At 42.2% G+C, this 26,175-nt stretch overlaps 1 protein-coding gene across 2 annotated transcripts in view; it reads right to left on the minus strand.

The window, feature by feature from the left end:
• Positions 1-26,175, minus strand: part of trim33 (tripartite motif containing 33) — a 220,895-nt gene that overhangs the window by 126,035 nt on the left and 68,685 nt on the right. For both annotated transcript variants that reach the window (XM_063043735.1, XM_063043734.1), the window contains exons 3-4: positions 16,000-16,147; positions 4,556-4,688 (exon numbers count right to left, since the gene is read on the minus strand). In XM_063043735.1, coding sequence (XP_062899805.1) covers positions 4,556-4,688; positions 16,000-16,147 — 281 coding nt within the window. The remainder of the gene's footprint in view (positions 1-4,555; positions 4,689-15,999; positions 16,148-26,175) is intronic.

A 26,175-nucleotide genomic window follows, 5' to 3' on the forward strand; every position in this document is an offset into this window, starting at 1 on the left:
CCCTGCTCCTGTACTCGAATCCTCTCGCTATAAATGCCAGCATACCGTTCGCCTTTTTCACCGCCTGCTGTACCAGCATGCCCACTTTCAATGACTGGTGTATAATGACACCCAGGTCTCGTTGCACCTCCCCTTTTCCTAATCGGCCACCATTCAGATAATAATCTGTTTTCCTATTTTTGCCACCAAAGTGGATAACTTCACATTTATCCACATTAAATTGCATCTGCCATGAGTTTGCCCACTCACCCAACCTATCCAAGTCACCCTGCATCCTCTTAGCATCCTCCTCACTGCTAACACTGCCACCCAGCTTCGTGTCATCCGCAAACTTGGAGATGCTGCATTTAATTCCCTCATCCAAGTCATTAATATATATTGTAAACAACTGAGGTCCCAGCACTGAGCCTTGCGGTACCCCACTAGTCACCGCCTGCCATTCTGAAAAGGTCCCGTTTATTCCCACTCTTTGCTTCCTGTCTGCTAACCAATTCTCCACCCACACCAATACCTTACCCCCAATACCGTGTGCTTTAAGTTTGCACACTAATCTCCTGTGTGGGACCTTGTCAAAAGCCTTCTGAAAATCCAAATATACCACATCCACTGGTTCTCCCCTATCCACTCTACTAGTTACATCCTCAAAAAATTCTATGAGATTCGTCAGACATGATTTTCCTTTCACAAATCCATGCTGACTTTGTCCGATCATTTCACCGCTTTCCAAATGTGCTGTTATCACATCCTTGATAACTGACTCCAGCAGTTTCCCCACCACCGATGTTAGGCTAATCGGTCTATAATTCCCCGGTTTCTCTCTCCCTCCTTTTTTAAAAAGTGGGGTTACATTAGCCACCCTCCAATCCTCAGGAACTAGTCCAGAATCTAACGAGTTTTGAAAAATTATCACTAATGCATCCACTATTTCTTGGGCTACTTCCTTAAGCACTCTAGGATGCAGACCATCTGGCCCTGGGGATTTATCTGCCTTCAATCCCTTCAATTTACCCAACACCACTTCCCTACTAACATGTATTTCACTCAGTTCCTCCATCTCACTGGACCCTCTGTCCCTTACTATTTCTGGAAGATTATTTATGTCCTCCTTAGTGAAGACAGAACCAAAGTAATTATTCAATTGGTCTGCCATGTCCTTGCTCCCCATAATCAATTCACCTGTTTCTGTCTGCAGGGGACCTACATTTGTCTTTACCAGTCTTTTCCTTTTTACATATCTATAAAAGCTTTTACAGTCCGTTTTTATGTTCTCTGCCAGTTTTCTCTCATAATCTTTTTTCCCCTTCCTAATTAAGCCCTTTGTCCTCCTCTGCTGAACTCTGAATTTCTCCCAGTCCTCAGGTGAGCCACTTTCTCTGGCTAATTTGTATGCTACTTCTTTGGAATTGATACTATCCCTAATTTCTCTTGTCAGCCACGGGTGCACTACCTTCCTTGATTTATTCTTTTGCCAAACTGGGATGAACAATTGTTGTAGATCATCCATGCAACCTTTAAATGCTTGCCATTGCATATCCACCGTCAATCCTTTAAGTGTCATTTGCCAGTCTATCTTAGCTAATTCACGTCTCATACCTTCAAAGTTACCCCTCTAAGTTCAGAACCTTTGTTTCTGAATTAACTATGTCACTCTCCATATTAATGAAGAATTCCACCATATTATGGTCACTCTTACCCAAGGGGCCTCTCACGACAAGATCGCTAATTAACCCTTCCTCATTGCTCAAAACCCAGTCCAGAATAGCCTGCTCTCTAGTTGGTTCCTCGACATATTGGTTCAAAAAACCATCCCGCATACATTCCAAGAAATCCTCTTCCTCAGCACCTTTACCAATTTGGTTCACCCAGTCTACATACAGATTGAAGTCACCCAATATAACTGCTGTTCCTTTATTGCACACATTTCTAATTTCCTGTTTAATACCATCTCCGACCTCACTACTACTGTTAGGTGGCCTGTACACAACTCCCACCAGCGTCTTCTGCCCCTTAGTGTTACGCAGCTCTACCCATATCGATTCCACATCTTCCCGGCTTATGTCCTTCCTTTCTATTGCGTTAATCTCTTCTCTAACCAGCAACGCCACCCCACCTCCCCTTCCTTCATGTCTATCCCTCCTGAATATTGAATATCCCTGAACGTTGAGCTCCCATCCCTGGTCACCCTGGAGCCATGTCTCTGTGATCCCAACTATATCATAATCATTAATAACAATCTGCACTTTCAATTCATCCACCTTATTACGAATGCTCCTTGCATTGACACATAAAGCCTTCAGGCGCTCTTTTACAACTCTCTTAGCCCTTGTACAATTATGTTGAAAAGTGGCCCTTTTTAATGCTTGCCCTGGATTTGTCGGCCTGCCACTTTTACTTTTCTCCTTTGTACTTTTTGCTTCTACGCTCACTTTACACCCCTCTGTGTCTCTGCACTGGTTCCCATCCCTCTGTTGTGAACCAACCTCCTCACGCCTAGCCTCTTTAATTTGATTTACGTTTTAAGCTTGTGTCATAAATGCACCTTAAGTATACATGTTTGGCAGTATACATATGGTTGAATGACAATAAAATGAACGAGATTTACTGTATTTACAGAGCCAGTTGTATACAGCTGTGTCAAAGCTCCTTTGCCAAATCTTTGCTCCAGGAATAATCATCTGAGCTTTTCTAGTGTAAATCACAACTGAGAACACTCATCACTAAAACCATTCTAATAAAAAAATTTCTACACCATTAGCAGGACCTCACATAACCTTCTGATGGTCAGGTGACCAAAGTGGATGTAATACTCCAAGTATGGCATCTTAGAAAAGCAGTATGTTCAGTCTGTATTTCAGATGCCTTTATGAATGTATATGCTTTAATTGCCACTCTCTGAATATCTCTAGAGTACTTTCAAAGGTCTACAAACATTCATACCAGGAATCCTTCATTTTAGCCCCCTTTCTCAACTGTGTCCACTTAGGTAGTGTCATTATCTCTACCACAATGTACTACTTCATAATTCTCTATCAGATTTCATCAACTCACTGATACCTGCTGGCATGTTAACAATATCTTTCACATTTTAGATTTCTTTCAAGTTCTCACTGATTTTGTCCAACATTGGGCACTATTCATTATGATTCCCCCCACCCCCCCAATGGAAGTATTCCATCATTTCCCTGTTATGTGGAATGGTACAGTGCTTCTGAATATAGAAGAGCAAAAACAGGAAATAATTTTAAGAAATGGCCCTCCACAAATTATTTCTTTCTTCAATGATCATTCATTCTTCTTCCCACAGGGAATGTTAAATTCAAAATTTATGTACGCAGCTGGGCGCAGGTAGAGTAAGGGATGAGCAATGCATCCCAAGTTCATACAATGGTAATTGAAGATGTATCAGTCATTCAATAAAACCAATTGTAAACCAAACTTCTCTGACAGGAGCAATAACTAGCTCCTATACTGTAAATGTTGAAACTTTTATTGACATAATCTTAGATGCCAAAACTCTGAACCTTAGTCCAACTTGTATCATTTTAACCTAACAGCATGCATTTTGTTCCTATGAGGAACCACTGAGTACGGCTCTCCACTGATCAAGATCGACCATGGATGTTGTGTCCTAGCTACTTACCCTATTAGTGCAGCGCTGCCTGTGGCTGATGAGACCACTGTGAGAGTGGCAGTCTCTGCTGCAAAAGTCGTATCTAAGTGGTCTCAGTTCTGCTGCAGATGCAGAGTGGTGATCCTTTCTGTTAGCCTGTTTATCTTCTGCTGCTTTCAGATAATTTTCCTCACCTGGCTCAAGGTGTTGTTCATCTGATGTGGTTGGCTGCAGTTCTTTGCAGGACTCAATGGTGATATCCTGCATCATGTCCTGTTTGCAGACATCCTTGTAGCGCAGTTATGGGCAGCTAATGGGTCTCTTGCCTGAAGTCAGCTCACCGTAGAGGATATCTTTTGGGATACAGCTGTCCTGCATTGGCGGACATGGCCAAGCCAGTGCAACCTATGTTGCCTGAACAGGCAGACTTGCACGAGAGAGAATGTCAACATTAGGTGCTCCCACTTCTCCAGCAGATGCCCAAGATGCTGGGAAGGCACATTAAGTGGAAGGTGTCAAGCCTTCACCTGCTTAGCATTGCTGTTCAAGTCTCACTGCTGTACCACAGCATCCTGGTGACAAGTGCTATACACTACCATCTTTATTTTGACTAAGGGTTTGCAGTTCTCACAAGGAAGAGAGAAATACAAAGCACAACTTGCTGTTTACAAACCTCCATATACACTAACTACATATATACACTTGTTTTCCCAATATTAAGAATCTTACTTTTAAATACAAAAAGGTGAGTAATACGACTGTCGGTTAAAGAAATCCTTGTATCTAAATTCCATTCTAATCAAAATAACCTATTGCCATCATGCCTCTGATCATTACTTTTTACAGAAAGTCATTACAGATACCAGCAATTCAAATCTGGAACATACAACTCTGTATAAAACTTCGAAAAAACATTTTTTGGAAGATTTACAGATTTTAACCTACCTATGCTCCTTGTGCTCCAATAACTGACAGTCTCTACAGGTCAGTTTATCGCATGTTTCACAGAAAAGTTTCAGCTGCTCTTGCTTGTGGATGGGACAAAATACAGGACGCTGGCTAGGTGCTCCTACAGCCTCTGCAATTCAAAGGAAATATTTAAAATGAATATTTTAAACTAGTGAATGCAGCTCTTAACAGAACTGAACAATTCCCCCGCCCCCCCCGACCACCAACTTAAAACATTTGCAGAAAGAATGTTGTCATGAGTGCAGGTTTTGTACGAAATTTTTATTTTCTCCACTAAATTTGAAAGCAGTGAACACAGTGGATTCCCATGTCAAAAATCAGTAACATAAACATAACATGAAACAGTACAGCACAGTACAGGCCCTTCGGCCCACAATATTGTGCCAACCCTCAAACCCTGCATTCCATATAAGCCCCCACCTTAAATTCCTCCATATAGCTGCCTAGTAGTCTCTTAAACTTCACTAGTGTATCTGTCTCCACCACTGACTCAGGCAGTGCATTCCACGCACCAACCACTCTGAGTAAAAAACTTTCCTCTAATATCCCCCTTGAACTTCCCACCCCTTACCTTAAAGCCATGTCCTCTTGTATTGAGCAGTGGTGCCCTGGGGAAGAGGCGCTGGCTGTCCACTCTATCTATTCCTATTAATATCTTGTATACCTCTATCACGTCTCCTCTCATCCTCCTTCTCTCCAAAGAGTTAAGCCCTAGCTCCCTTAATCTCTGATCATAATGCATACTCTCTAAACCAGGCAGCATCATGGTAAATCTCCTCTGTACCCTTTCCAATGCTTCCACATCCTTCCTATAGTGAGGTGACCAGAACTGGACACAGTACTCCAAGTGTGGCCTAACCAGAGTTTTATAGAGCTGCATCATTACATCGCGACTCTTAAACTCTATCCCTCGACTTATGAAAGCCGACACCCCATAAGCTTTCTTAACTACCCTATCCACCTGTGAGGCAACTCTCAGGGATCTGTCGACATGTACCCCGAGATCCCTCTGCTCCTCCACACTACCAAGTATCCTGCCATTTACTTTGTACTCTGCCTTGGAGTTTGTCCTTCCCAAGTGTACCACCTCACGCTTCTCCGGGTTGAACTCCATCTGCCACTTCTCAGCCCACTTCTGCATCCTATCAATGTCTCTCTGCAATCTTTGACAATCCTCTATACTATCTACAACACCACCAACCTTTGTGTTGTCTGCAAACTTGCCAACCCACCCTTCTACCCCCACATCCAGGTCGAAAAAAATCACGAAAAGTAGAGGTCCCAAAACAGATCCTTGTGGGACAGCACTGATCACAATCCTCCAATCTGAATGTACTCCCTCCACCATCACCCTCTGCCTTAGGCAGGCAAACCAATTCTCAATCCACCCGGCCAAACTTCCCTGGATCCCATGCCTTCTAACTTTCTGAATAAGCCTACCATGCGGAACCTTGTTGAATGCCTCACTAAAATCCATATAGATCACATCTACTGCACTACCCTCATCTATATGCCTGGTTACCTCCTCAAAGAAATCTATCAGGCTTGTTAGACACGATCTGCCCTCCACAAAGCTATGCTGACTGTCCTTGATCAGACCATGATTCTCTATATGCCTATAGACCCAATCTCTAAGAATCTTTTCCAACAGCTTTCCCACCATAAGACTCACTGGTCTATAATTACCCGGACTATCCCTACTACCTTTTTTGAACTAGGGGACAACATTCGCCTCCCTCCAATCCTCCGGTAACATTCCCATGGACAACGGGGACATTAAGATCCTAGCCAGAGGTTCAGCGGTCTCTTCTCTCGCCTCGTGGAGCAGCCTGGGGCATATTCCGTCAGGCCCCGGGGTCTTATCTGTCCTAATGTATTTTAACAACTCCAACACCTCCTCTCCCTTAATATCAACATGCTCCAGAACATCAACCTCACTCATATTGTCCGCACCATCATCAAGTTCCCTCTCATTGGTGAATACCGAGGAGAAGTATTCATTGAGGACCTCGCTCACTTCCACAGCCTCCAGGCACATCTTCCCACCTTTATTTCTAATCAGTCCTACCTTCACTCCTGTCATCCTTTTTTTCTTCACATAATTGAAGAATGCCTTGGGGTTTTCCTTTACCCTACTCGCCAAGGCCTTCTCATGCCCCCTTCCTGCTCTTCTCAGCCCCTTTCTTGCTTCCCTATATTCCTCAGTAGACCCATCTGAACCTCGCTTCCTAAACCTCATGTATGCTGCCTTCTTCCACCTGACTACATTTTCCACCTCACTTGTCAGCCAGGGTTCCTTCACCCTACCATTCTTTATCTTCCTCATCGGGACAAATTTATCCCTTATATCCCACAAGAGATCTCTGAACATCGACCACATGTCCATAGTACATTTCCCTGCAAAAACATCATCCCAATTCACACCCGCAAGTTCTAGCCTTATAGCCTCATAATTTGCCTTTCCCCAATTAAAAATTTTCCTGTCCTCTCTGATTCTATCCTTTTCCATGATAATGCCAAAGGCCAGGGAGCGGTGGTCACTGTCCCCCAGATGCTCACCCACTGAGAGATCTGTGACCTGACCCGGTTCATTACCTAGTACTAGATCTAGTATGGCATTCCCCCTGGTCGGCCTGTCCACATACTGTGACAGGAATCCATCCTAGACACACTTAACAAACTCTGCCCCATCTAAACCCTTGGAACTAATCAGGTGCCAATCAATATTAGGGAAGTTAAAGTCACCCATGATAACAACCCTGTTATTTTTGCACCTTTCCAAAATCTGCCTCTCAATCTGCTCCTCTGTATCTCTGCTGCTACCAGGGGGCCTATAGAATACCCCCAATAGAGTAACTGCTCCCTTCCTGTTCCTGACTTCCACGCATATTGACTTAAAAGAGGATCCTGCTACATTACCCACTCTTTCTGTAGCTGTAATAGTATCCCTGACCAGTAATGCCACCCCTCCTCCCCTTTTCCCCCCTCTCTATCCCTTTTAAAGCACAGAAATCCAGGAATATTGAGAATCCATTCCTGCCCTGGTGCCAGCCAAGTCTCTGTAATGGCCACTACATCATAATTCCATTTATGTATCCAAGCTCTCAGTTCATCACCTTTGTTCCTGATGCTTCTTGCATTGTGGTACACACATTTCAGCCCTTCTACCTTACTATCTTTACACCGTTTATTCTGCTTCTCTTTCCTCAAAGCATCTCTGTATGTTAGATCTGGCTTTACTCCATGCACTTCTTTCACTGCTCTATCGCTCTGGGTCCCATCCCCCTCGCAAATTAGTTTAAACCCTCCCAAACCATGCTAGCAAACCTACATGCAAGGATATTGCTCCCCCTCGAGTTCAGGTGCAACCCATCCAATCTGTACAGGTCCCAGCTTCCCCAGAAGAGATCCCAATGACCTAAAAATCTAAAACCCTGCTCCCTGCACCAACTCCTCAGCAACGCATTCAACTGCCATCTCCTCCAATTCTTACCATCACTGTCATGTAGCACTGGCAGCAATCCTGAGAACGCCACCCTTGAGATCTTGTTCTTCAGCCTTCTGCCTAGTTCCTGAAACTCACACTTCAGGACCTCATCCCTCTTCCTGTCTATGTCGTTGGTCCCAACATGTACCACGACTTCTGGTTGCTTTCCCTCTCGTACCGGGATGTCGTGTGCCTGGTCAGAGACATCCCGGACTCTGGCACCCGGGAGGCAACAAACCATGCGGGTGACGAGTGTCCTTCTCACGTCCACAAAAATCTCCTGTCTGCTCCCCTGACTACAGAGTCTCCAATGACGACAGCTCTCCTCTTCTCTGTCCCACCCTTCTGCACCAAAGGGTCAGACTCAGTGCCGGAGGCCCTGCCACCGTGGCTCACACCTGGTCGGTCGTCCCCGCCAACAGTATCCAGGACGGTAAATTTATTATTCAGGGGAATGGCTACAGTGGTGCTCTGCACTACCTGTCTGCTCACCTTCGCTTTCCCCCCTCTGACTGTCACCCAACGACCTGCTTCCGACAGCCTAGGTGTGACTACCTCCCTGCAGCTCTCATCTATGACTGCCTCATTCTCCCTTATGAGTCAAAGGTCATCCAGCTGCTGCTCCAGATTCCTTACACGGTCTTCCAGCTCGCCCAGCCGTATGCACTTCTGGCAGATGTGACTCTGCGGGAGAGGGGAGTTCCCCCAAGACTGCCACATCTGACATGAGGGGCACATCACCGTCTCAGGAGACATTGTAAAAACTAACTGCGAGCAAGCTTGTCCTCCGCCTCTTCTCGTTAAAGCCTCTCGAGTCAAAGCCTCAAAGCTCCACTTCTTCACTGGCCCACTCACTCACTGGCTGCTTTCAAAATTTATTTCAAGATCCAAGGCAAAAGTTGTCACATATTCAGACGATACACCATGTTGCAAACCCCAAAAAATCCCAATACTTCAAGTAAATGATTATTTTCTTGGACATCCCAAACAATGAAGACCGATTCAATCCTATTTCAACATTTTACTATAGCTCTTATGCAACTATAACTTGGTGCCCAGTACTTGAATGGGGTATAAATGTTTTATCATGAATAAAAAACTATTTATTGGAATTCATAATTATATATTTTAAAAGTTTTTAAGCCAACAAATCTTGGGGGAAATATGCAGAGACTTTTCAAGTTAGCACAGTTTTCATGCTATGTTTTACGGTGAGCTAACAATGAAGACATGTTTAACTTATAGATAAAAGATAACATTTTAACAGATTCACTTCGGATTTGTGAGAGCAAGATCCTTTGTGAGTGCTGGAACTATCGACTAGTGCAAGTCTCATTGGGGCAAGTTCCACTTCAGCTAATAAAAAGTGAGGTTTAAGCAGAATGGCCACTGTGCGAGTGGGACAGCGTTGGAATGGAACTGAGCCTTTGGTTCAAAAGGCTTCGACGAGAAGAAACAGAGACCAAGGTCTTACGGGCCACTATGGATTCGTCAATGCATGAGTGGGCCAGTGTACAAGTCTGAGCCTCTGGCTCGAGGCTACAGCAAAGAGGCAGAAAAGTTGGCAAGAACCAGACAAGTTGTTTTTTTTTTAAACAATAGTTAACTAAAATATGCCAAATTACAATTAAAATAAAGAAGGGATGCAAGAAACACACATCAAAGTTGCTGGTGAACGCAGCAGGCCAAGCAGCATCTATAGGAAGAGGCGCAGTCGACGTTTCAGGCCGAGACCCTTCGACAGGACTAACTGAAGGAAGAGTGAGTAAGGGATTTGAAAGCTGGAGGGGGAGGGGGAGATGCAAAATGATAGGAGAAGACAGGAGGGGGAGGGATAGAGCCAAGAGCTGGACAGGTGATAGGCAAAAGGGGATACGAGAGGATCATGGGACAGGAGGTCCGGGAAGAAAGACAAGGGGGGGGGGACCCAGAGGATGGGCAAGAGGTATATTCAGAGGGACAGAGGGAGAAAAAGGAGAGTGAGAGAAAGAATGTGTGCATAAAAATAAGTAACAGATGGGGTACGAGGGGGAGGTGGGGCCTAGCGGAAGTTAGAGAAGTCAATGTTCATGCCATCAGGTTGGAGGCTACCCAGACGGAATATAAGGTGTTGTTCCTCCAACCTGAGTGTGGCTTCATCTATACAGTAGAGGAGGCCGTGGACAGACATGTCAGAATGGGAATGGGATGTGGAATTAAAATGTGTGGCCACAGGGAGATCCTGCTTTCTCTGGCGGACAGAGCGTAGATGTTCAGCAAAGCGGTCTCCCAGTCTGCGTCGGGTCTCACCAATATACAAAAGGCCACATCGGGAGCACCGGACGCAGTATATCACCCCAGTCGACTCACAGGTGAAGTGATGCCTCACCTGGAAGGACTGTTTGGGGCCCTGAATGGTGGTAAGGGAGGAAGTGTAAGGGCATGTGTAGCACTTGTTCCACTTACACGGATAAGTGCCAGGAGGGAGATCAGTGGGGAGGGATGGGGGGGACGAATGGACAAGGGAGTTGTGTAGGGAGCGATCCCTGCGGAATGCAGAGAGAGGGGGGGAGGGAAAGATGTGCTTAGTGGTGGGATCCCGTTGGAGGTGGTGGAAGTTACGGAGAATAATATGTTGGACCCGGAGGCTGGTGGGGTGGTAGGTGAGGACCAGGGGAACCCTATTCGTAGTGGGGTGGTGGGAGGATGGAGTGAGAGCAGATGTACATGAAATGGGGGAGATGCGTTTAAGAGCAGAGTTGAGGAAGGGAAGCCCCTTTCTTTAAAAAATGAAGACATCTCCCTCGTCCTAGAATGAAAAGCCTCATCCTGAGAGCAGATGCAGAAGGGACGCAAGATCATGTGAGGTGGGAGCTGGCAGACCCCATTGTGGTTCCTGATTACCACATCTGCAGAACTGTGGCTCATGGAACTCAGGCTCAAAGCTAATGACCTGGAATATGAGTTTAAGATACTGTGATCATCAGGAATGGGGAGAGTTATCTGGGTACCATTTTAGTAGGGAGTCACATCAATAAGGTTAATTACTTCAAAGTCAGTCTATGGCCAGGGATAAGACTTGGAATGAGGCAGCCAAGGGGACACAAGAGATAGTACTAAGCCTCAGCCCAAGCTTCCCAGTAGGTCAGAGATTGCTGCTCCATGCGAGGATAAAAGTGGCAGCTGTAGAAAGGATGAGCAGCTGAACAGTGGCACTGTGGCTCAGGGAGCCATTTAATGGGTGGGGGTGGGGGGGGAGAAGAGGAGAGAAATATGGTTGTAATTGGGGATAACAGTCAGGGAATAGACACCTTTGTCATAAGGTTCAAGTATCCCGATGCCTGTGTTTTCTGCCTGGTGCCTGAATTCAGGACATCTCATCTGACCTGCAGGGGAATTTGGAGTGGGAGGGGAAAAATCCAATTGTTATGGTCCATATGAGGGAAAAGGTTCTGCTGCAGGAACTTGAGCAGCTAGGGACTAAACTAAAACACATAAACAGAGGTAAGAATGTCTGGATTGCTACCTGAGCCACAGGCAAATTTGCACATATGATCAAAGAGTTAAAATGCACGGCTCAAAGATTGGTGTGGGAGAAGTGGATTTGAATTTGTGGAACACTGACACCAGTATTGGGAAAGCAGGGAGCTGTTCCAAAAGGTGAGGCTCCACCTGAGCCATGCTTGGACGATGCAGGTGAAACAGAGGTGGATGTGCTCAACAGCTTGGAAAAATACGGACAAAGTAAATGTGAAGAAGAGTGCGGGAGAGGTTGCAAAAGTCTCCAGAATAAAGAGCAAGTTTAGAAAGGGATAAGAAATTAACTTCAGGCAACACAGAGAAGGCAGTGAATACAGGACTGAAGGTGTTATACCCGAATGAGCACAGTATACGCAAGGTAGACAATTTGAGGTGAAGATAAAAATTGGTAGGTATGATGTGGTCGGCATCAAAAAATCATGATTGAAAGACAATCACAATTGGGAGCTTAACATCTATGGGTACACATTGTATCAGAATGTGTACAGGGTGGATGCTTTTGGTAAAAAGTGAAATCAAATCTGCAGAAAATGATATAGGATCAACAGATCAGAAAATAAAAATGAGAACCTGTGAAAGTAAAAAGGCTCTGATGGGAGTTATATACATTAGCCAGGATGTGGGGGAATAAATTACAGCAGGAGATAGAAAATATAAAAACAGCAATGCTAAAATGCTCAAGGGAGTTATCAAAAATGTAGATAGTAAGAAAATACTAGACAGGCGCTGGATCCCAAAGAAGGTATTTGTAGTCTTTACAGCAGCTTGTGGCTGAGCACATCAGGGAAAAGACAACTGAGAACTGGGTTTTGTTCAATGAACCAAAAATTTGATTAAGGAGCTTAAGATCAAAGTTCATAGCTCAAAGTACAATATAAATGTATACTATATACAACCATGAGGTTTGTCTTCATACAGGGCACCACAAAGAAAGCCAACAGAATCCATTAAAAAAAGGTCATCAAACACCAATGTGCGCAACATCATGCAAGCATAAAAAGTACACAAATAACATTCAGAACTTAAGTTTACAAAAGTCAGTTCATGGCCACGAGACCAGTCTTCACTGCAGCCAATCCAGGAGCTGATTAGTTGCCTCAGTTCAGTGCAGAGACAGGGCAACCTTGCCAAGCAACGAGCTGAACACTGGCCCATCCCTTGCCTCCGGTCCCAACACCCTGACCTTTTCAATCTGGCCCAGCATTTAAACTGGCCAAACTTTGGCTTGTTCCTCACTCACGGGCATGGGCCTTTAACACCTCAATTCAAGCCATACATGCCACACCGCAACCATCCTGCAAATTCAATACTTCAGTACACATCACAAAAATGGCAGGTCATACAGGTGGTTCAAAAGCTCCGAAAGGGAAGTTACAAGCTAACGATTGCAGTCATAATTTTCAAGAAAATATTTGTTTAATAAAGTAGTTATGGTTTTGGTTGCTATCAGTAAGGCATCACTATGTTTCACCAGTACTATCTTAAACCGAAAGATAAAGGAACCGTTCAGAGACAGTGACCATAATATGGTAGAATTCACGCTGCAGTTTGAAAGGGAGAAGCTAGAATCACATGTACCGGCATTACACTTAAGGGTAACTACAGAAGCACAAGCGAGAAACTGGCTAAAGTCAATTCGAAGGGGACAATAGTTGGGATGACTGTACAGCAACACTGGCTAGAGTTTCTAAGAGCAAATTTGGTAGTTGCAGGATCAGTTCAACCCAAAGGAAAAACATTCTAAAGGGATAAGGCAACCATAGTTGATAAGTCAAAGGGAACATAAAAGCAAAAGAGAGGGTATACAAAATAGCAAGAATTAGTGGGGAGCTGGAGGTTTGGAAAGCTTTTAAAACTAACAGAAGGCAACTAAAAATCAGCAAGGACAGAAAAGAAAATATGGAAGCAAGCTAGTTGATAATATTAAAAGAAAAACTCAAAAATTCCAGGTATACAAAGTAAAAGAATAGCAAGAGTTGTAATTGGATTTCTGGAAAATGATGTTGGAGAGATATTAACAGGAAACAAAGAAATAGTTGATAAACTGAACAAGCGTTTCGCATTATTCTCCGTGGAAGTCACCAGCAGCATGCAAGAAATTCGAGAGTGTCAAGAGGTAGAAGTGAGTGTAGTTGCCAGTACTAAGGAGAAAATGAAATATCAAAAGGTAGATAAATCACGCGGACCAGATGGACTACAGCCCGGGTTCTGAAAGAGATAGCTTAAGAGATTGTGGGGGCATTAGTGATCTGTCAAGAATCATTAGATTCTTGCATGTTTAGCAAGATGTTAAGAATGAGTTTCAGGGTATTTGGAGTCATATGATAAAAACAGGCTAAAGTCAACATAGTTTAAGAGAAAAATCTTGCCTGATAGATCTGTTGGAATACTTTGAGGGAATACCAGGCAGGAAAGACAAAGGAGAGATAGTGGATACAAACTTGGATTTTCAGAAGGAACTAGCATGCATAGAAGAGGCCTGTACTCACTGGAGTTTTGAAGAATGGGGATGGGGATGGGGGGGTGGGGGGGGACCTCACTGAAATCTACCAAACATTGAAAGGACTAGATTGAATGGATGTGAAAAGGATGTTTCCAATAGTATGAGTCTAAGACAATCGCTTTAGAATAGAAATGAGATTAGTGAATCTGGAATTTGTTGCCACAGACAGCTGTGGAGGCCAAGTCACTGTGTATATTTTAAGTGGATGTTGAAAGGTTCTTGATTAGTAACAGCTAAGGCTAGAGCGCCAATGTCTGTTTACAGAGATAGAGGTTTCTTAAAATGAGTATGCCTAGGTTTAAAATGAGAGAGAGAGACGAAGTGTGAAGGGCATCCAAGGAGTAAATTTTTCATCCAGTACTTGATATCTGGAATATGCTGTCAAAGATGGACATCTGCAGAAGCAAAGCAAGGATGTAATGATGATGCCTTACAAGGCACTGGTCAAGCCACTTTTGTAGTATAGCGATCAAGTGTGGGTTCCTTTTCTGAAAAAAAGGATGCGCTTGCATTGGAGATGGTCCAGAGGTGGTTTATGAGTATGATCTCAGAAATGAATTAAGGGCTCTGGGATTGTATTTGCTGAGTTTAGAAAAATGGGGAGGGGAGGGGGGTGAAATCTCATTAAAACCTTTTGAATATTGAAAGCACCAAGCAGGGTGGATATGGAGAAGATGATTCCAATAGAGTGAGACCCTAAGACCAGAGGAGACAGCCTCAAAATAAAAGCATGCTCTTTAGAACAAAGATAGGGAAGATTTTCTTTTAGCTAGGGGTGGTGAATCTTTGAAATTCATTGCCACAGACAGCTGTGGAGGCCAAGTCATTGCGTATATTTAAAGAGGAGGTTGATAGCTTATTGATTAGTAAGGGTGTCAAAGCTTATAGGGAGAAAGCAGAAGAATGGGATTGAGATGAAAAATAACTCAGCCATGATTGGCGAAGCAGTCTTGAGTCGAGTAGTCTAATTCTGCTCGTATGTCTTGTGCCTATGGGGGAGGGCTGCTGGAGAATGGGGTTGAAGAGGATAATATATCAGCCATGATTGAATGGTGGAAGAAGCAGACTAAATGGGCTAAATTGCTTAATTCTGCTCCTATGTCTTAGGATCTTATAAAGCCAAAAGACCAAAGTGCAAAGCCATAGAATAGCCTTCTTTTGGAAACTAACACAGGCTTAGTTCTGAAGAAACATGACAGCTTTAGAGGAAATGTTATTAAATTACTAACAAACGAATCATTTTGTCAGATATGGGATTATTAAAAACCTTCATGTGACTAATTACAAAAATATTCTAAAATACCTGGGGGGGGGGGGGTGAAATTGGGCAAACACTAATTTGAGACCTTACTAAATTGCATAAATATCTACTTGCTAGATTTTGCCAAGCCTTTCCTATGATATCTTGTGGCACATACTGTATAAGGTATGACTGCCTGAGTGTAAATATGACAGGGAGATAGGGTGGATGAAGTGACTGCAGTTTTTTTCCTAATGGTGAGCTTATTGCAAACTCTGACCCCTGGATGCATGCCCATGACTGCAGTTGGAACTAACTAAATGTCCTGTGTTCTATGACACATTTACTGCTGTCCAGTGTACCTCTACTTTCATGATTAAATATAATGGTCACCATAAAATTTTTGACAACTTCCAGATGTTGGAAGTTCTTTATTCCTCTTAATACTCTCTGATCCATGACTTTGAAGCATAATCTAAGACAATCTGATAAACCCCCAAATCAGAAATACGCATTTGATGCTCAATCACAGTTTTATGTCTAATGCTTTGCTAAACTTCACCACCTCCACCTTCATTCTTTTACATGACTCTGGTAAAAACAATTTACAATTAGAAAGTTCATATCAAATTTGCAATATTAGAACTGCATTTGGCAAATTATTCCCCAACCTGGTGAAACATCTTCCTTTCTTCTTATTGTATGATCCTTTGTGAATTTCACTCTCTGGTGGGCTTCTACACATGTTTTACAGAGCCATTCAAGACATTCCACACAAAATCCACTAGCCTCTGCATTATCTTCACAGCTTGTGCATACCTGTGGACCAAAAAATAAATCTGTAGGTACACTAAAAATCAAGGACATTTAAAAAAAACCCTTAAATCAGTGCTAGCTTAGTCACTCCATAAATTGACATTGACCATAATGATGGGAAATATATACAGTTTTAGTTGATATTTTATTTTATAAAAAGCATTTCAGAATTTAGAACTTGAATTGAAGTAAATATTTATATATTTTCAGAAAGCAGTACAAACTTGGTAGCTCACCCAAATGTTAAAAATCCAAACGGCACATGGAGCTCAATTAAGTGTAAATTACCTTCAAATATATGACTGAATTTAATAATCAAATCTACTTCAAATTTCAGCATCTCCAAGCATTTTGATATTTAAAAAATGCACAGACCTGAAAAAAACTGAATCAAAATGTTTCTGGTGTCCAAGACAAATTAGCCTGCATATTTCATTCTCCTAAAGAAAAAACTTGCACTTCTATTTTTGATTCGTTCATTATGTGCCATGTCGTATGACATGGGGGATCATGGCTTTCCCATGACCATGAAAGTTTTTGGCAAAGTTTTCTACAGAACTGGTTTGCCATTGCCTTCTGGGTAGATTCTTTACAAGACGAGTGACCCCAGCCATTATCAATACTCTTCAGATTGCCTGGCATCAGTGATTGCGTAATCTGGATTTGTGATATGCACCAGCCACTCATACGACCATCCACAACGTGCTCCCATGACCTCGTGTGATCCTGATCGGGTGGGGGGGGGGGGATAAGAAGGTGCAACACCTTGCCCAAAGGTGATCTGCAGGCTAGTGGAGGAAAGGAGTGCCTTACACCTCCTTTGGTAGAGATGTATCTCCACCCTGCCACCCAACTTTTGATTAATTGTATTTAAAAAAATGTAGACAAAATAACAGGCAACTAAAAACGATAGCAATTGTTTCAATGCAAATGTTTCAACTTCAGGCAAAGGAAAGCATAGAGCTAAACACTGAATCAGTGTACTATTAACTTTGAAAATAACATCCTACTATCTAGCTAAACATTCAAAGTTGAAATAGTACAAGAGTGATTTATTCATATTTGCAAATACATAAAAGAGTACATTCAAGTAATCATTCATAGTACACCATTTTCAACAACAGCATACCTTCTATTCATTACTATCATCACAGAAATGACACAGGGCCCTGAAGATCCACACTCTAAATGATCCATGAATACTACCATGAATTATTACTTTGCACTATTTTGTGTTGTAATTTATAGTGGTTTTATGTCTTTGCACACTCTACTGCTACAAAACAGATTTCACATCACAATAAGAATCAGGCGCATCAGCAATAATGCACCCGATCCTGATAGTGGTATGTTATTTCAACACCAGTGCCAACAGACTTTGATAATCTACTCTGACAACAATCTAACAAGTTCCATAATTTCTCTTTTCAAGCAGGACTTCGAGATCAGACAACAGGTTGATTGAGATGTTGTCAAAAAGTGCTTGACACAATTTTCTAGAAGAGCAAGGTCATTCAATACAGTCCAACTGGAAGCAAAGCATTTCATGGCAACAAAACTTGGCTCCTTTTTCACAGCACTGGCCAACAGAACCACAGCACAGACTATGCAGTCACAGACTAAGATAACCACCAGGATTCTGGCACACATTGGGTACATTTTTCACTTCATTTGGATCTAAAGATTGAAAGAATGTTCAGAGAGCCCCAATCTCCAGACATTTCAGGAGCTGGTATAGGCCACACCACATACAATACCAAGAATCTGCAGTTGATGGCCAGATTATTTTCTGCATTTGAGAGCAAATTTCTAAAACAATTTAATGTGCTGCTTCATTGTGGCTATATACCAGTTCTTGTTGCAAGTCCAGCTCCTCTGAATCCCATTCCTAGCACACAATCAGACCTGACAGTGAAGGCAACAAATTATCAGTTATTACAGTTGCCAAAGATAATCAATCTGTGGAATGATAGTGGATTTGAGCAAATAGTCTGTGTATATGGAGGCTTTAACATCAACACCTTCATTGGTTGAAATACTTACTTATTCCCACAGCCATCTGACGGACTGAGCAAAAGATTCAACTCGCACATTATCAAGAGAAGATGGCTAGCATTCCCAACTCCATAACCGATTGAGAAGCTTTACGTCTCCCAACCATTAATTAGGATAATGTCTAATCACCACACAAGTGCAACCATGAATAACTGCAGATTCCTTCCTCAAACCCCATTTGAGATAAATTGCCATTAAATGTGATATTCTACCAAAGTCCATCTCCTGGCCTAATTTGACCAACTGTCAGCACCCCTCACCCACTACCCCCCTCATATGAAAACACTTTAGTACCTGGCTGTCAGAATTTTTTCTGCTGCTACAGCATTAATATAACAGATGAATCACCAACATCAGAGAGCAGTTGACTTGAATAGTACCGACAGACAGAATCTAATTATCCACAATAATCAGAGGGCTCGGTCAGCAATTTCTATTCTCTTTTTTCTGTTTGTAGAGAAGAGTGATGGTGTCCTTCCCCATGGACTCTGACATGCTTCCATCTTGAAGAATGCACTATATTCCCAGCAGGTCTGGACTAAATCAATTTTCACAGAGTCAAGTACAACTCAGGCAACAAACTATTGTTCCAGGTTGTTTTATTTATATCAAAGGACTAGACAGACCCCATCATTCACCCAGAAATAACCTTGTCATCTAAAACCTCAGAAATAGAGAGGATGTTCTGCAAAGCTGCATTAATTGTTACTTTTCAAATCATTCATGGGTGTAGAAAGATGTACAGATCATAATATCTGACTGAGGGGCACTAGTAAGGCCCGCTTTCTACTAAGGCTACTAATGAGATGTAACTGAATCTTTAGGAAGCAGCACAAGTGTATCTTCTCCTGCTCTAGGAATGATCACCTTGGACTAAAGGGGGAAAAATAATCAACTCAGTGATTCATTACACAAGTAGCCCCAAAACCTCTATGGGGTTACCAGCTCCCAGACCACATTCCCCAGCACCCTCTCTTTTCCAGTCATTATATAAAAACTATAAATTTTGAATTGTAATATGAAAAGAAAATAGGGACTGTGATTTCAAAGCAGCCGCAAATAATTGCAAGAACTATTTGTCTATGTAAAGCGACAAAGTTATTTATTCACTTAATTGCTGTAAACACAATTTTCATCAAGTTTAGAGCATACATTAGAAGTCCAACTATTCAGTACTTCATTGCTTTTTCACCTTTGAGATGGATGGGCTTGGTGCAGTAACATCAGCTTCTCAACATCAGGCTGAATGCCATTCAGGAGTCTCAGATCCTCCCTTCAGTAATTTGCAGTGTTTTGTTGCTTTGAAAGATGTTAGGTGACTGCACTGAAACCACACTCCACTAAGTATGATGTTGCAAAGGCAATAAAGAGCATCTTGATCTCCACCCCCCAACCCACAGTGCAGGATAGTGTTCAGAGACTTCTTCCTGCAACTGAAAATTTTGATAAAATTTTTTGGAACCTTGGCTTCAGCTCAAAGTTATTTTGTAGTGAGGTCAGTTCTTCCTCCATCCTTCCTGTTAATTCCTCATTACAAGCGTTCGGGAATGGATTTATTACCCAATCTAGAAATTTGGATCAGAGAAAATCCTGGAATCTTTGACATGCCTTTATGCAGCTCAGCCAGGTGGACACAGTATACTTGAAGATCATCTGGAATTCTTTCTTCCTCTTCCAACTCAGTGTCAAAAATTGGAAAAAGGTTAATGTTGCACTGAAATAGGAATAATTTGGACAAAAATGTGGAGACGACTGATTGGACTTTAAGATACACATTATTTCCTTGCAACTGTAAGATCTGATACTGAATGAAGCATTCGAGTCTTCAAATAATTTTATCTCAGTTTCAAAAACTGCATTGTAGCATCTAAGGCAGTTTTCTTTTGAGAACCATTTGATGTGTGCAACAGCAAGTGTTCAAACTGTTCTTCATACTCAATACAAAGCTCTCGAAATAGTCAAGAATGGAGAGCAAAGGGCTTGATTTTATTTACCACTGTTGTCCTGGGGCCCCATCTTTTGCACAAGCAAGAACTTTGGTGAGCCTAATGCCCTTTGAAAAATTGCTCAAAACCCTGAAATATTGGGGGGGAGGGGTATTGTGTACAGTTGTGGGCTCCTCATCTTAGAAGAGATGTGCTGGCATTGTAGAGAGTCCAAAAGAGGCTCTCAAAGATTAATCCAGGAATGAAAGGGTAATCATACGAGGAATGTTTGATGGCTTGGGTCTGTACTCACAGGAATTTAGAAGGATGAGGAAGTATTTCACTGAAATCTTTCGAATGTTGAAAGGCCAAGAAAGCGTAGATGTAGAAAGGATGATGGGAGAGTCTAGAACAAGAGGGCACACAGCCTCAGGATAGACGTGCGTCCATTCTAAACAGATGTGGAGACATTTCTTTAGCCAGAGGGTGGTGAATTTGTGGAATTTTTGTTGTCACAAGCAGCTGTGCAGGTCAGGTTGTTGGGTGTATTTAAAACAGAGATTGATAGGTTCTTGAATGGACATGGCATCAAAGGTTACAGGGAGAAGGCCAGAAAGTGGGGTTGAGGAGGCAAAGGATTAGCCATGATTCAAAGGCAGAGCAAAATCAATGGGCCAAATAGCCTAATTCTGCTCGTGTCTTATGGTCTAAAATTATTTCCCCCAAGGCATGAACACGTCTAACATTGAGGACAGCATTTTTGTACACTGAGTCTGCAATTAAGATATCGTCAATTTGATCAGTGATTAATGTCTCTCTGCAAAATACCCAAAATGGAGGAACGGCCTCCTGACAGGTCAGGTGAACACACAGCACTATTATGACCACTGATAGTTGAGGTACAAGTCATATACCTGCAAAATCGTAGCTTGGCCTTCACCCTGGCACATTATGGAGTTCCCGTCCTTATGTACCACCCCTCATCGCAACAGGCAGGATTTCATGGTGGCCAGCCATTTTAATTCCACTTCCTATTCCCACACCAACATCTGCCCAAGGCCACCACCACTACTCAGCTGAAGCTAAATGCAAATTTGAGGAACAGTACCGTTTCTTCCACTTGGAGTCTCCAGCTTGACAACATGAGCATTGGTTTCTCTAGCTTCCAGTAGCCACTCCCCTCTGTCCTCCTTTACCCCATCACTTCTCGCAGCAGCCCTTCTTTCTACTCCCACACCCTCTATCTGGCCATCAACTCACTCGTTCCTCCCTTACCTCCTTCCCTGTAATCGCAAGATGTACTATCCTCTACAATCAGATTCCATCTTCTTTAGCCCTTTGCCATTTCTAGCTATCACCTCCCAGGCTCTAACATCATTCCTAGTCTCACACTTCTGGTCATCACCCCTCACCTGGATCTACTAATCACTACCAGCTCTCACTCCACTCCCTCCTCACCTTTTTAAGATTACCTCCTCTTTCCAATCCTCACAAGAGTGACCTGAAACGATAACTGTTCATTTCCCTCCATAAATGCCTCCTGGCCTGTTGAGTCCCTCCAGCATTGTGTTGGTCTACATTTCCAGCATCTGAAGTCTCTCATCTTTTAAATACTGACTTTTAATGTACCTTTCCCTATATTAGCCATCTTTCCCAACCTCTCTGGTGAATATAGGCAAGTACTCATTTAGTACCTCAGCCACATCCCCAACTCCACCCATATTACCCCTTTGGTCTTTTAACCACTCTTTCACTGGCTACGCTCTGGTCCCTGATATTCTTAATTTCTCTGCTACACACAATGTTCCTTGATACTCACCCAATTACTCTCCCTAATCAGAAATGGGACTCCCATTCTTCTGTGCATCCTCAGTCACATCTATAACTGCTATACTCTCATGTACTGCATAAACCAAATTATGTATAGTATTAGCATTTCCCAATTAGTGTTCATATCCATTCAGCTGTTATGTGAAAAACAGTACATCACTTTAGCTGTATATTTTGGTAGACATCAAATCTCAGCCAAACAGCAGCTTGTAGATAAAGTTTAAGTTTAATTGTCAATAGTTCAACAGTTCCATTTAATATCAGAGAATGTATAAAATACACATGAATACAGTGAAAAGAAACAGCATTCCTCCAGGGCCAAGGTGCAAAACAATACCAACAGTCTCAAAAAAAATAAAGCTCAAGTCCCCATGTGGCATGGCTATAGAATGATGGTGCACGGGATGCTGCCAAGGCCACGCTATTTCAAGAACAAAAACTGAGCAGTTCCTCAACTTGCACTAATGCAGCTGCAGATGAATGCAATCCAGTTTGTCTTCCAACTCTGGAGAGCAGCACCGATGGAAGGAGACAGCCCCCACTCAGCAGAGATCCCAGCATGCTCACAGAGGCCTTGCTCTCTCCCACGTCGCCTCCTCCCTGGGCAACACCGTGGCATGACTTCCTGGTCTGTGTAACAACTGAGATAATGCAGCTCCCCCACCAGCCTCATCAATGAAGCAGTGAACCAATGAGCAGTATTCCACTTTACCAATGTTCAACGGGACCCTCCAATCACAATAAAAATGGTCAAGACAATCATTTGCACATTTGTTGGACCGCACACTGCCTCTGCACAACAACGGTACACAAGTCCAGACAACAACATGACAAAAAACAAATCAGCTCCATCACTATGAAACAACTCACTAGTGTGGTAGAGCTACAGTACGTGGTGTTCTGAATATCAAGGAGTATCCAGTGATTGTAAAGAAAGACCAGAAGGACAAACAATTGCATCAGTGGTTGGAACCCAGAGAAGGGACACACACACACACAAACACACAATGATCATTATTCACGGCAAATACAAAGAAACAGTAGAATCAATGAAAAACTGCACACAAAGACAAACAACCAATGTGTAAATACAAAAAAGAAAAAAAGAGCAAAATAATAAAAAAAATAAGTAATAAATATTCAGAATGTGACTTGTAGAGTTCTTCAAAGTGAGTCCGTAGGCTGTAGAATCAGTTCAATGTTGGAGTGGGTGAAGTTACCCACTCTGGTTCAAGAGTAGTAACTGTTACTGAACCTGGTGATGTGGGACCCAATTGTTCTGAAACTCCTTCCTGATGGCAGCAGTGAGAAGAAAGCATGGCTTTGATAGTAGAGTCTTTGATGATGGATCCTGTTTTCCCTGTGACAGTGCTTCTTGTAGATGTGCTCAATGGTGAGGAGGGTTTTACCTGTTCTGGACTGGGCTGTATCCATTATTTTTTGTAGTTATTTTCCATTCAAGGGTATTGGGTGTTTCCATACCAAGCCATGATGCAGCCAGTCAGTACACTGGCATCTACAGTACCTGTAAGAGTATTCACCACCCCCACCCTGGAAGTTTTCATGTTTTATTGTTTTACAACATTGAATCACAGTGATTTTAATTTGGCTTTTATGACACTGATCAACAGAAAAGGGCTCTTTCGTCTCAAAGTGATATAGATCTCCACAAAGATCTAAATTAATTACAAATATAAAACAATATAACCGATTGCTTAAGTATTCATCTCCGTTAATTTGACTCACTAAATCATCACTAGTGCAGCCAACTGGTTTTAGAAGTCACAATTAGATAAATGGAGATCAACTGTGTGCAGTCAAGGTTTTTCAATTAATGGTAGTAAAAATACACTTGTATCTGGAAGGCCCAACTGCCGGTGACTCAGCATCCTGGCAAAAACTACACCAAGACAACAAAAGAACATTCCAAGCAACTCCACCAAAGGTTATTGAAAAGCACAAATCAGGAAGTGGATACAAGAAAATTTCCAAGTCACTGAATATCCCTTTGAGTACAGTTAAGTCAATCATCAAAAAAATGGGAAGAATATAGCACAGCTGTAAATCTGCCAAGAGCAGGCTGCCCTCAGAAACCGATTGACCATGCAAGAAGGAGACTACTGAAGGCACCCACCAAGAGACCCATGACAACTCTGGAGAAATTAAAAGCTTCAGTGGCTGAGATGGGAGAAACTGCGCATACAACAGTTGCTCAGGTGCTTCACCAGACACAGCTTTATGGGAGAGTAGCAAGGAGAACAGTTGAAAAAAAAACGCTCACATGAAATCTCAGCCAGAGTTTGTCAGAAGTCAGCTAGGAGGTGGTTCTCTGGTCTGATGAAACCAAAATTGAGCTTTTTGGCCATCCAACTAAACGCTATTTTTGTTGTAAGCCAAAAATACAATCAAAAACACACCATCCCACTGTGAAACATGGTGGTGAGGCCATGCAAGGTTTGTGAAAGTAGAGGAAAAAATGAATACAGCAAGGTACAGAAAAATCCTGGAGGAAAATCTGATGTAGTCTGCAAGAAAACTGTGACTTGGTCTGTTTTCCAGCAAAACAATGATACCTAGCATAAAGCCAAAGCTACACAGGAATGGCTTAAAAACAAAGTTAATATCCTGGGGTGGCTAAGTCAGAGCCCAGACCTCTATCCAATTGAGAAGTTGTGGCTGGACTTGAAAAGGGCTGTTCACTCACAATGTCCATGCAATCTGACAGAGATTGATCAGTTTTGTAAAGAAGAATGAGGAAAAATTGCAGTGTCCAAATGTGCAAAGCTGATAGAGACTTATCCACACAGACTCAAGGCTGTAATTGCTGCCAAAGATGCATCTACTTAATACTGACTGGGGGGGTGTAATTATGCAATCAATTATTGAGTTTCATAGTTGTAACAAATTTAGACCAATTTGTTTTCACTTTGACACAAGAGTTTTCTGTTGATCAGAGTCAAAAAAAGCCAACTTAAATCCACTGTGATTCAATGTTGGAAGAGAATAAAACATGAAAACTTTCAAGGGGTGTAAATACTTTTTATAGGTACGATTATCAGATGCATCTATAGAAGCTTAATATGTCAAATGTTGAGACTCCGCCTACAGGCATTGCATGCAGTAGATGTGTTTCTCGAATGGCTCCATTCTTTTTAAATTACTGAATCCATTCTGTTTTGAAAACTTACTCTTGGGAGTATTATGATGTCTCGTGCTAAAACTTTTTTAAAAAAAGACCATCCTTCTGTGACTATGGAAGCTATTGCTGAACTAATTCGGAAAGCTCAGAGCAAAGCGTCTGAACAACTTTCGGATGTGTGTTTAAAAGTTACCACAGAGCTTAAACGAATGGAGATTCTGCTGCAGACTATTCAAAAAAAACTTTACAGGAGCATACTACTCAGATTCAAGAACATGAAGATGCTTTAACAAGACTGGATACTAAGACGGACGAGTTGAAAAAAGTTCAGAGATAAACAATCGAAAATTGTTGAATCTTTAAGACAAAAGATTGTCGCCTTGGAGAATAGATCAAGAAGGAATAAGATACGAATTTTGGGTCTTCCTGAATTGGTCGAAGGCAATCGACCTTCAGAACATTTTTGCAAAGCTGTTGGCTCGTTTGTTTTCTGATGTTTTGGATACTCCACCAAGAATAGACCGAGCACACCGAGCCCGTGTTTAGATCCTCTTCTCAACAAAAACCTCAACTTGCGATAATTGCTTTTCATGACTTCCAAACAAAGGTTACTATAATTAGCCAATCTCATTGGTTAGGTATGATTAACTTTGAAGATTATAAGATAAGGCTGGTCAAAAGATTATTCACTCAAGGTATTAAATGAACGCTTTAGGTATAAAAAGGTCATGGCAGAGTTAATGTAACAAAGGCTATAAACCTTCACTAATTTACCCTGCTCATCTCAGGATCATTTCGAAAAATAGATCTCCTAAGCATTTTCTTTCCATTGAGGAAGTGCACGATTTTCTTCAGGCCGAATCAAGTCCAGAAGATTAACTGTTTAATACTGTATCATATAAACTACGCTTCCTTAGCTTGACTGATTCTTAGTTATTGGAAGTTTACGGTCTAATGGTTTAGTACGTCTTTCTTTTGAACAATTCTCTCTTCTATTCTCGTATACTCTTATAATTAGTTTCTGTTCTTATCTTATTTTCTTTGCTGAGTTAATTATTTTCAACATGTTTTGAACTCTTCTT

This window comes from Mobula hypostoma, chromosome 3 (genome assembly GCF_963921235.1).
Source record: "Mobula hypostoma chromosome 3, sMobHyp1.1, whole genome shotgun sequence".
Classification (NCBI taxonomy): domain Eukaryota; kingdom Metazoa; phylum Chordata; class Chondrichthyes; order Myliobatiformes; family Myliobatidae; genus Mobula; species Mobula hypostoma.